Here is an 11,963-nt window from a genome sequence, read left to right as displayed (position 1 = left end):
GATGGGGTACAGGGTGTGGGGTGGAGATGGGGTACAGGGTGTGGGGATGTGGTGGGGATGGGGTACAGGGTGGGGGATGGGGAGGAGATGGGGTACAGGTGGAGGTAGGGGGAAGAGATTGGGTACAGGGTGGGGGAATGGGGTGGAGATGGGGTACAGGGTGGGGGGATGGGGTGGAGATGGGGTACAGGGTGGAGGTAGCGGAGGAGATGGGGTACAGGGTGGGGGATGGGGAGATGATGGGGTACAGGGTGGGGGGATGTGGTGTTGATGGGGTACAGGGTGGGGGGATGTGGTATTGATGGGGTACAGGGTGGGGGGATGTGGTGTTGATGGGGTACATGGTGGGGGGATGGGGTGGAGATGGGGTACAGGGTGGAGGTAGCGGAGATGGGGTACAGGGTGGGGGATGGGGAGATGATGGGGTACAGGGTGGGGGGATGTGGTGTTGATGGGGTACAGGGTGGGGGGATGGGGTGGAGATGGGGTACAGGGTGGGGGGATGGGGTGGAGATGGGGTACAGGGTGGAGGTAGCGGAGGAGATGGAGTACAGGGTGGGGGGATGTGGTGTTGATGGGGTACATGGTGGGGGGATGGGGTAGAGGGTGGGGGGATGGGGTAGAGGGTGGGGGGATGGAGTACAGGGTGGGGGGATGGAGTACAGGGTGGGGGGATGGGGTACAGGGTGGGGGGATGGGGTACAGGGTGGGGGGATGGGGTACAGGGTGGGGGGATGTGGTGTTGATGGGGTACAGGGTGGGGGGATGTGGTGTTGATGGGGTACAGGGTGGGGGGATGGGTTGTTGATGGGGTACAGGGTGGGGGGGATGGGGTAGAGGGTGGGGGGGATGGGGTAGAGGGTGGGGGGGATGGGGTACAGGGTGGGGGGGATGGGGTACAGGGTGGGGGGATGGGGTACAGGGTGGGGGGATGGGGTGGATGGGGTAGAGGGTGGGGGGGATGGGGTACAGAGTGGGGGGATGGGGTACAGGGTGGGGGGATGTGGTGTTGATGGGGTACAGGGTGGGGGGATGGGTTGTTGATGGGGTACAGGGTGGGGGGATGGGGTGGAGATGGGGTACAGGGTGGGGGGGTGGGGTAGAGGGTGGGGGGGATGGGGTAGAGGGTGGGGGGGATGGGGGAGAGGGTGGGGGGATGGGGTAGAGGGTGGGGGTGAAGGGGTAGAGGGTGGGGGTGAAGGGGTAGAGGGTGGGGGGATGGGGTAGAGGGTGGGGGGATGGGGTAGAGGGTGGGGGGATGGGGTAGAGGGTGGGGGTGAAGGGGGAGAGGGTGGGGGGATGGGGGAGAGGGTGGGGGTGAAGGGGGAGAGGGTGGGGGTGAAGGGGGAGAGGGTGGGGGTGAAGGGGTAGAGAGTGGGGGTGAAGGGGTAGAGAGTGGGGGTGAAGGGGTAGAAAGTGGGGGTGAAGGGGGAGAGGGTGGGGGTGAAGGGGGTAGAGAGTGGGGGGATGGGGGAGAGGGTGGGGGTGAAGGGGTAGAGGGTGGGGGTGAAGGGGGAGAGGGTGGGGGTGAAGGGGTAGAGAGTGGGGGTGAAGGGGTAGAGGGTGGGGGTGAAGGGGGAGAGAGTGGGGGTGAAGGGGGAGAGGGTGGGGGTGAAGGGGGAGAGGGTGGGGGGGATGGGGTAGAGAGTGGGGTAGAGAGTGGGGTAGAGGGTGGGGGTGAAGGGGGAGAGGGTGGGGGGATGGGGTAGAGAGTGGGGGTGAAGGGGGTAGAGGGTGGGGGGGATGGGGTAGAGAGTGGGGGGGATGGGGTAGAGAGTGGGGGGGATGGGGTAGAGAGTGGGGGGGATGGGGTAGAGAGTGGGGGGGATGGGGTAGAGGGTGGGGGTGAAGGGGGTAGAGGGTGGGGGGGATGGGGTAGAGAGTGGGGGTGAAGGGGTAGAGGGTGGGGGGTGAAGGGGGAGAGGGTGGGGGGGATGGGGGAGAGGGTGGGGGTGAAGGGGGAGAGGGTGGGGGTGAAGGGGGAGAGGGTGGGGGGGATGGGGGAGAGGGTGGGGGGGATGGGGTAGAGAGTGGGGGTGAAGGGGGAGAGGGTGGGGGTGAAGGGGTAGAGGGTGGGGGGTGAAGGGGGAGAGGGTGGGGGTGAAGGGGTAGAGGGTGGGGGGTGAAGGGGGAGAGGGTGGGGGGTGAAGGGGGAGAGGGTGGGGGGGATGGGGGAGAGGGTGGGGGGGATGGGGTAGAGAGTGGGGTAGAGGGTGGGGGTGAAGGGGGAGAGGGTGGGGGTGAAGGGGGGGGAAGGGGGATAACAGATACGGGGATAACAGATACGGGGATAACAGAGGGGGATGAAACGTCCCTTTAACAGTGAACCCCAATTCCCCCTTCCAGCCCCCTCCTCCTCCCATTGAGTCCCGCTGTCTCTCTGGGAGGTCTGCACTGGTCCTCCAAGCCCCCCCGCCCCGCCCCCACAGGGAGCTGTCCCGGGCCGATGGGGACGGGGTCCCCTCTTGCCTCCCGGACCCTCACTCACTATTCTTTGATCAGCACCATCTTCCCCGCTCCGCCGCAGTCCCGGAAACAGGAAGTCGGCCAGGCCCGAGCCGGCGCTTGGGCGTCACTTCCCAGACCCCACGCGTCACTTCCCCTCCATCGGACCGGAAGCTGGGGATGGAAATGGACGTCATCCGAGAGCGCCGGCAATTGGGAAAGACCCCAAGTGGTCGCAGCTGAAAAGGGTCTATTCAACACAGTGGGATAATCAATAAATTCTCAATAATTAATCAATGTCAATAAAACTATTATAATTTATATCAATATACTTCAACTAAACAAAAACACAAGGATCAATAAAACCATTATTGTGATATATTAGCCATCATGTAGACATGGTTGAGGGAGGGGCAGGATTGGCAACTCAATATCCCAGGATATAGAATCTTCAGGCGAGACAGAGGAGGGGGTAAAAGAGAAGGGGGCATTGCAATATTAGTTAAGGAGTCAGTTACTGCAGTAAGGAGAGATGATATCTTGGAGGGGGCATCAAATGAAGCTTTATGGGTAGAGTTTAGGAATAAAAAAGGGACAGCCACATTGCTAGGTGTTCATTATAGACCCCCAGATAGTCAGCGGGAAATTGAGGAGCAAATATGTGCAATTTGCAGAGGTGTGTAAAAATAATAGGGTAATTATATTCGGTGATTTCACCTTTCCCAATATTAATTGGGATAGTCATCGTGTTTAGGGCTTAGATGGAGTGGAGTTCTTAAAATGTATACAGGAGAACTTTTGAGCTCAATATGTAGAGGATCCAACAAGGGAGGGCGCAGTGCTGGACCTAATTCTGGGGAATGAAGCCGGACAGGTGGTTAGTGGGGGATCATTTTGGTAATAGCGACCACAACATGGTACAATGTAATCTTGTTATAGAGAAAGAATTGACAAGTTGCAAAAAAAGGTTTTGGATTGGGGGAGAGCGAATTTTAGTAAAATAAGGCAGGATCTGGCCAAGGTAGACTGGAAAGAGTTACTTGTTGGGAAATCTACAGAAGAGCAGTGGGGGGCATTCAAAAAGGAAATGGGGAGGGTACAGGCCCAACATGTTCCCTCTAGGGTAGTAGGTAGGAGCAACAAGCCCAGAGAACCATGGATGACCAGAAACATTCAGGGTACAATGAGAAGGAAAAGAGAGGCTTTTAGCAAATACAAGGAGAGCAAATCAATGGAAGCATTAATGGAGTACAGAAAGTGTAGGATGGAGCTTAAGAAAGCAATTAGGAGAGCAAAGAGGGGATATGAGAAAGCTCTGGCTGGTAAAAGTAGGGAAAATCCCAAGATATTCTATAAGTATATCAATGGGAAGAGGATAACCAGGGAAAGAGTAGGACCCATTAGGGACCAAGGGGGAAATTTGTGGGTGGAGCCAGAGGACATTGGTAGGGTGTTGAATGAATACTTCACATCTGTCTTCACCCAAGAGAATGAGGATGTAGATATGGAACTTAGAGAGAGAGACTGTGAGGTTCTTGAGCAAATTGTCACAGGGAGTGACAAGGTAGTGGAGGTTTTGGCAGACTTAAAAGTGGACAAATCTCCAGGTCCAGATGATTTGTGTCCCAGGATGCTGTGGGAGGCGAGGGTGGAGATTGCAGAGGCTCTGATCCAAATTTTTAATTCCTCTCTGGCCACGGGGGAGGTGCCAGAGGACTGGAGAACAGCTAATGTGGTCCCACTATTTAAGAAAGGTTGTAGAGATAAGCCAGGGAACTACAGACCAGTGAGTCTCACGTCAGTGGTAGGGAAACTATTGGAGAAAATTCTGAAGGAGAGAATCTATCTCCACTTGGAGAGGCAAAATTTGATTTGGAATAGTCAGCATGGCTTTGTCAGAGGGAGGTCATGCCGAACAAATTGGATTGAATTTTTTGAGCATGTGACCAGGTGTGTAGATGAGGGTAGTGCAGTTGATGTAGTTTACATGGATTTCAGCAAAGCCTTTGACCAGGTCCCACATGGAGACTTATCAAGAAAGCAAATGCACATGGGATACAAGGTAACTTGATAAGGTGGATTCAAAATTGGCTTACCTGTAGGAGACAGAGAGTGATGACAGACGGCTGTTTTAGTGACTGGAAGCCAGTGTCCAGTGGCGTACCACAGGGATCTGTGCTGGGTCCCCTATTGTTTGTCATTTATATAAACGACATAGATGACTATGTGGGCGGTAGGATCAGTAAGTTCGCAGATGACACAAAGATTGGCCGAGTGGTTAACAGTGAGGTTGAGTGTCTTAGGTTACAGGAAGATATAGACGGGATGGTCAAATGGGCAGAAAAGTGGCAGATGGAATTTAACGCTGAAAAGTGTGAGGTGATACACTTTGGAAGGAGTAATGTGACACAGAAGTATTCAATGAACAGCCTGACACTGGGAAGTTCCGAGGAACAAAGGGTCCTTGGTGTGTTTGCCCATAGATCTCTGAAGGCAGAAGGGCAGGTTAATAGGGTGGTGAAAAAGGCATATGGGACACTTGCCTTTATCAATCGAGGCATAGATTACAAAAGCAGGGAGGTCATGTTGGAGTTGTACAGAACTTTGGTAAGGCCACAGCTGGAGTACTGTGTGCAATTCTGGTCGCCACATTATCGGAAGGATGTGATTGCATTGGAGGGGGTGCAGAGGCGATTCACCAGGATGTTTCCTGGGATGGAACATTTAAGCTATGAAGAGAGGTTGGATAGGCTTGGGTTGTTTTCACTGGAGCAGTGAAGACTGAGGGGTGACGTGATCGAGGTGTACAAGATTATGAGGGACATGGACAGGGTGGATAGGGAGCAGCTGTTCCCCTTAGTGGAAGGGTCAGTTACGAGGGGTCACAAGTTTAAGGTGAGGGGCGGGAAGTTTAAGGGGGATTTGAGGAAGACCTTTTTTACCCAGAGGGTGGTGACGGTCTGGAATGCACTGCCTGGGAGGGTGCCAGAGGCAGGTTGCCTCACATCCTTTAAAAAGTACCTGGATGAGCACTTGGCATGTCATAACATTCAAGGCTATGGGCCAAGTGCTGGCAAATGGGATTAGGTAGACAGGTCAGGTGTTTTAATGCATCAGTGCAGACTCAATGGGCCGAAGGGCCTCTTCTGCACTGTATTATTCTGTGATTAATAAATAGCCAAAGTAAACTTTTAAAAAACTGAAGAATGGATAAAATTATAATTAAGCTAATCATAATTAATTTAATTATAAATCAATAATTAATTAATAACTAATGTAAATAATGAAGCAACTGATAGATGGATAAATACAATAATAATTATCATTAATACAATTATATTTAATATAATTATATAATACTCAAGAATCAATAATAATCTGAAGAATAAAATTATTAGAATTAATTTACTCATATTCAGGAAGATATGAATTAGGAGCAGGAGCAGGCCACTCGGCCCCTCTCCTCATCTCTCTCTTAAATGGGTGTCCCCTTATTTTTAAACAGTGACCCCTAGTTCTAGATTCTCCCACAAGGGGAAACATCCTTTCCACATCCACCCTGTCAAGACCCCTCAGGATCTTACATGTTTCAATCAAGTCACCTCTTACTCTTCTAAACTCCAGCGGATACAAGCCGAGCCCGTCCAACCTTTCCTCATAAGGACAGCCCGTCCATTCCAGGTATTAGTCTAGTGAACCTTCTCTGTACTGCACCCAACACATTTGCATCCTTCCTTCAATAAGGAGAGCAGTACTGTACACAGTACACCAGATGTGGTCTCACCAATTTCCTGTATAACTGAAGCACAACCTCCCTACTTTTATATTCAATTCCCCTCATGATAAACGATAACATTCTATTAGCTTTCCTAAATACGTGCTGTACCTGTATACTACCCTTTTGCGATTCATGCACTGGGACACACAGATCCCTCTGCATCTCAGAGCTCTGCAATCTCTCACCATTTTGATAAATGATTCTTTTTTATTCTTCCTGCCAAAGTGGACAATTTCACACTTTCCCACAATATACTCCATTTGCCAGGTCTTTGCCCACTCACTTAACCCATCAATATCCCTTTGTAACCCCCCTTATGTCATCTTCACAACTTACTTTCCAATCTATCTTTGTGTCACCAGCAAATTTAGCAAACATACCTTCAGTCCCTTCATCCAAGTCATTTATATAAACTGTAAAAAGTTGAGGTCCCAGCACAGATCCCTGTGGCACACCACTCGTTACATCTTGCCAACCAGAAAATGACCCATTTATGCCTACTCTCTGTTCATTTTAGCTAGCCAATCTTCTATCCATGTTAATATGTTATCCCCTATCTCCAACACAGAAGTCCTCGAGGCGGCCAACATCCCCAGCTTGTACACACTACTGAGTCAGCGGCGCTTGAGATGGCTTGGCCATGTGAGCCGCATGGAAGATGGCAGGATCCCCAAAGACACATTGTACAGCGAGCTCGCCACTGGTATCAGACCCACAGACCGTCCATGTCTCCGCTTGAAAGACGTCTGCAAACGCGACATGAAATCCTGTGACATTGATCACAAGTCGTGCGAGTCAGTTGCCAGCGTTCGCCAGAGCTGGCGGGCAGCCATAAAGACGGGGCTAAAATGTGGCGAGTCGAAGAGACTTAGTAGTTGGCAGGAAAAAAGACAGAGGCGCAAGGGGAGAGCCAACTGTGCAACAGCCCCGACAAAGAAATTTCTCTGCAGCACCTGTGGAAGAGCCTGTCACTCTAGAATTGGCCTTTATAGCCACTCCAGGCGCTGCTTCACAAACCACTGACCACCTCCAGGCGCGTATCCATTGTCTTTCCAGATAAGGAGGCCCAAAAGAAAAGAACACCATGAGCTTTTATTTTCCGCAATAACCTTTGATGTGGCACCTTATCAAATGCCTTCTGGAAATCTAAGTATGGTACATCCACCGGTTCCCCTTTATCCACAGCACATGTAACTCCCTCAAAGAACTCCAATAAATTGGTTAAACATGATTTCCCTATCCATCTCCGTCTCGAATATAATCAACGACTGATCATCAACAGCTCTCTGGGGTCGAGAATTCCAAAGATTCACCACCCTCCGAGTGAAGAAATTTCTCCTCATCTCAGTGTGAAACGGCCAAGCCGTTATCCTGAGACTGTGACAAGACCCCCCCCCCCCCCGTGTTTGAGACTCTCCAGCCCCGGGGGTGGGGGCGGGCAAACAGCCTCTCAGCATCCACCCTGTCAAAACCCCTTCAGAATTTTAATACAATAATCACCAAAGACAAAACAACATCACATCTGAGATGTTCTTCCCGAACTCCCAACAGAGATGAAACAAACCCAGGAGATTGCAGTTACTAATAATACATTTCCAATAAACACACTCAGCTGTGACTCAGTGGGAGTATTCTCACCTCTGAGTCACAAGGTTATAGCTTCAGGAGAAAAGAGCATCAAAATATAAACTGACAGTCCCAGAGCAGTGCTGAGGGAGTGCCGCACTGTCGGAGGGTCAGTACTGAGGGAGTGCCGCACTGTCAGAGGGTCAGTACTGAGGGAGCTCCGCACTGTCGGAGGGTCAGTACTGAGGGAGCTCCGCACTGTCGGAGGGTCAGTACTGAGGGAGCGCCGCACTGTCGGAGGGTCAGTACTGAGGGAGTGCCGCACTGTCGGAGGGTCAGTACTGAGGGAGCTCCGCACTGTCGGAGGGTCAGTACTGAGGGAGCGCCGCACTGTCGGAGGGTCAGTACTGAGGGAGCGCCGCACTGTCGGAGGGTCAGTACTGAGGGAGCGCCGCACTGTCGGAGGGTCAGTACTGAGGGAGCGCCGCACTGTCGGAGGGTCAGTACTGAGGGAGTGTCACACTGTCGGAGGGTCGGTACTGAGGGAGTGCCGCACTGTCGGAGGGTCAGTACTGAGGGAGTGCCGCACTGTCGGAGGGTCAGTACTGAGGGAGCGCCGCACTGTCGGAGGGTCAGTACTGAGGGAGTGCCGCACTGTCGGAGGGTCAGTACTGAGGGAGCTCCGCACTGTCGGAGGGTCAGTACTGAGGGAGCGCCGCACTGTCGGAGGGTCAGTACTGAGGGAGCGCCGCACTGTCGGAGGGTCAGTACTGAGGGAGCGCCGCACTGTCGGAGGGTCAGTACTGAGGGAGCGCCGCACTGTCGGAGGGTCAGTACTGAGGGAGCGCCGCACTGTCGGAGGGTCAGTACTGAGGGAGTGCCGCACTGTCGGAGGGTCAGTACTGAGGGAGTGCCGCACTGTCGGAGGGTCAGCACTGAGGGAGCTCCACACTGTCGGAGGGTCAGTACTGAGGGAGTGCTGCACTGTCGGAGGGTCAGTACTGAGGGAGCTCCGCACTGTCGGAGGGTCAGTACTGAGGGAGTGCCACACTGTCGGAGGGTCAGTACTGAGGGAGTGCCGCACTGTCAGAGGGTCAGTACTGAGGGAGTGCCGCACTGTCAGAGGGTCAGTACTGAGGGTGCTCCGCACTGTCGGAGGGTCAGTACCGAGGGAGTGCTGCACTGTCAGAGGGTCAGTACTGAGGAAGCTCCGCACTGTCGGAGGGTCAGTACTGATGAAGCTCCGCACTGTCAGAGGGTCAGTACTGAGGAAGTTCCGCACTGTCGGAGGGTCAGTCCTGACGGAGTGCCGCACTGTCGGAGGGTCAGTCCTGACGGAGTGCCGCACTGTCGGAGGGTCAGTACTGAGGGAGTGCCGCACTGTCAGAGGTGCCATCTTTTAGGATGAGACGTTAAACTGAGGGGCCCCGTCTGCCCTCTCGGGTGGATGTAAAATATCCCATGGCCCCTAATAGGAGAAGAGTAGGGGGTGCAGTGTGGAGGGAGTTTTCCCCGTGTCCCGGGACCGATATTTATCCCTGAACCAACATCAAGAAAAAAAACAGATTGGTGATTAACACCTTTTGCTGTTTCTGGGATCTTGCTATGTGCAAATTAGCAGCTGCGTTTCCTACAACAGTGACCGCACCCCCGCAATCAAAAATGACTTCACTCGCTGTGAAGCACTTTGGGACGTCCTGGGGTAGTGAAAGGCGCTACAGAAATGTACATCGAGATGATGATATAAATTCTAGGAAGAGGTTGTAGGAATGAGGCTCGAATTCTCTCGAGGTTAAGATGGGGAGATCTCGTCGAGAGGTTTAAGATGTTTTCACAAAGATTCGATTAAGGGAAACTATTTCCTCTGATGCAGGTTGGAATCTGGAACAAGGAGCCAGACCAGCCCGCTCAGCAGTGATGAGGAGTGGAAATCAGGAACACTCTCCACCCCACTCTGCACAGGAAACTGAGAACAATGGAGATTTACTGGTTTAAGGGTCTCAACTGACCCAAGGAACAACAGCAGGCCATTCAGCCCTTCGAGTCTGTGCCCGCCATTGTTTCAGTTGATGACCCGATCCTGATACGGATCCCACTCACCTGCCTTGCCCCCCTCCCAGTGAAACATGAACCATGTCAGTCTCAATAGCTCCAGTTGGGCCACACGGCCCTGGCTGGGGGACACATTTCCACAGACTGACTCCGTTTCCCTCTGTCTCTCACTTCCCCACTCAGCCTCACTCCTCATCGCGACTCGGACTCTTTCAATCTGTCATTTCACTCTCTCTCTCCCTCCCTGATTCATTCTCCCTCCCTCTCCCGCTCTCTCTCTTTCTCCCTCATTATCTGTCTCTCTCTCTCTCCCTCTCTGTTTGTCTCTCTCTGTCTCTCTCTCTCTCTCTGTCTGTCTGTTTCTCTCTCTGTCCTTCTATGTCTCTCTCTCTCTTTCTCTCTCCCTCTCTGTCCTTCTCTCTCTCTCTGTCTGTCTGTTTCTCTCTCTGTCCTTCTCTATCTCTCTCTCCCTCTCTGTCCTTCTCTCTCTCTCTCTCTCTCTCTCTCTGTCTGTCTCTTTCTCTCTGTCCTTCTCTCTGTCCCTCTCTCACTTGGCTCTGTCCCTCTCTCTGTCCTTCTCTATCTCTCTCTCTCTCTGTCCTTCTCTCTCTCTCTCTGTCTGTCTCTCTCTCTCTGTCCTTCTCTGTCTCTCTCTCGTCTCTGTCCCTCTCTCTGTCCCTCTCTCACTTGGCTCTGTCCCTCTCTCTGTCCTTCTCTATCTCTCTCTCTCTCTGTCCTTCTCTCTCTCTCTGTCTGTTTCTCTCTCTGTCCTTCTCTATCTCTCTCTCCCTCTCTGTCCTTCTCTCTCTCTCTCTCTCTCTCTCTCTGTCTGTCTCTCTCTCTCTGTCCTTCTCTGTCTCTCTCTCGTCTCTGTCCCTCTCTCACTTGGCTCTGTCCCTCTCTCTGTCCTTCTCTATCTTTCTCTCTCTCTGTCCTTCTCTCTCTCTCTCTGTCTGTCTCTCTCTCTCTGTCCTTCTCTCTCTCGTCTCTGTCTCCTTCTCTCTCTCTCTGTCCCCTTCTCTCTCTCTCTGTCCTCCTCTCTCTTCCCTTCTCTCTCTCTCTGTCCTTCTCTGTCTCTCTGTCCTTCTCTCTCTCGTCTCTGTCTCCTCTCTCTCTCTGTCCCCTTCTCTCTCTCTGTCCTTCTCTCGCTCTCTCTCTCTCTCTGTCTCTCTCTTTCTGTCTGTCTCTCTGTCCTTCTCTCTGTCTCTCTCTTTCTGTCTGTCTCTCTGTCCTTCTCTCTGTCTCTCTCTTTCTGTCTGTCACTCTCTCTCTCTCTATGTCTGTCTCTCTCTCTCTCTATGTCTGTCTCTCTCTCTCTGTCCTTCTGTCTCTCTCTCTCTGTCCTTCTCTGTCCTCCTCTCTCTCGTCTCTGTCCCTCTCTCTGTCTCCTTATCTCTCTCTCTGTCTCTCACTCTCTCTGTCCCTCTCTCTGTCTGTCTCTCTCTCTCTCTGCCCTTCTCTATCTCTCTCTCTCTCCCTCTCTCTGTCCTTCTCTCTCTCGTCTCTGTCTCCTCTCTCTCTGTCCTCTCTCTCTCTCTGTCTCTCTGTCTGTCCTTCTCTCTCTCTCTGTCTTTCTCTCTCTCTCTCTCTTTCTCTCTGTCCTTCTCTCTCTCTCTCTGTCCCCTTCTCTGTCTCTCTCTCTATCCTTCTCTCTCTCTGTCCTTTTCTGTCCTTCTCTCGCTCTCTCTCTCTCTCTGTCCTTCTCTCTGTCTCTCTCTTTCTGTCTGTCTCTCTCTCTGTCCTTCTCTCTGTCTCTCTCTTTCTGTCTGTCTGTCTCTCTCTCTGTCCTTCTCTCTGTCTCTCTCTTTCTGTCTGTCTGTCTCTCTCTCTGTCCTACTGCCTCTCTCTCTGTCCTTCTCTCTCTCTCTCTGTCCTTCTCTCTCTCTCTGCCCTACTGCCTCTCTCTCTCTGTCCTACTGCCTCTCTCTCTCTGTCCTACTGCCTCTCTCTCTGTCCTTCTCTCTCTCTCTCTGTCCTTCTCTCTCTCTCTGCCCTACTGCCTCTCTCTCTCTGTCCTACTGCTTCTCTCTCTGTCCTTCTCTCTCTCTCTCTGTCCTTCTCTCTCTCTCTGCCCTACTGCCTCTCTCTCTGTCCTTCTCTCTCTCTCTCTGTCCTTCTCTCT

General features: G+C 52.6%; 1 protein-coding gene across 1 annotated transcript in view; it reads right to left on the bottom strand.

The window, feature by feature from the left end:
- Positions 1-2,567: 2,567 nt before the first annotated feature.
- Positions 2,568-11,963, bottom strand: part of LOC137364730 (uncharacterized) — a 167,280-nt gene continuing 157,884 nt past the window's right edge. Inside the window, exon 21 of the mRNA XM_068027760.1 lies at positions 2,568-2,695. Coding sequence (XP_067883861.1) covers positions 2,639-2,695 — 57 coding nt within the window. The 3' untranslated portion in view covers positions 2,568-2,638. The remainder of the gene's footprint in view (positions 2,696-11,963) is intronic.

The sequence above is a fragment of the Heterodontus francisci genome, unplaced genomic scaffold, assembly GCF_036365525.1.
Source record: "Heterodontus francisci isolate sHetFra1 unplaced genomic scaffold, sHetFra1.hap1 HAP1_SCAFFOLD_836, whole genome shotgun sequence".
In the NCBI taxonomy this organism is placed as follows: Eukaryota; Metazoa; Chordata; class Chondrichthyes; order Heterodontiformes; family Heterodontidae; genus Heterodontus; species Heterodontus francisci.
Note: the sequence above shows the minus strand (reverse complement) of the source record. Positions and strands in the feature narration are given on the sequence as shown.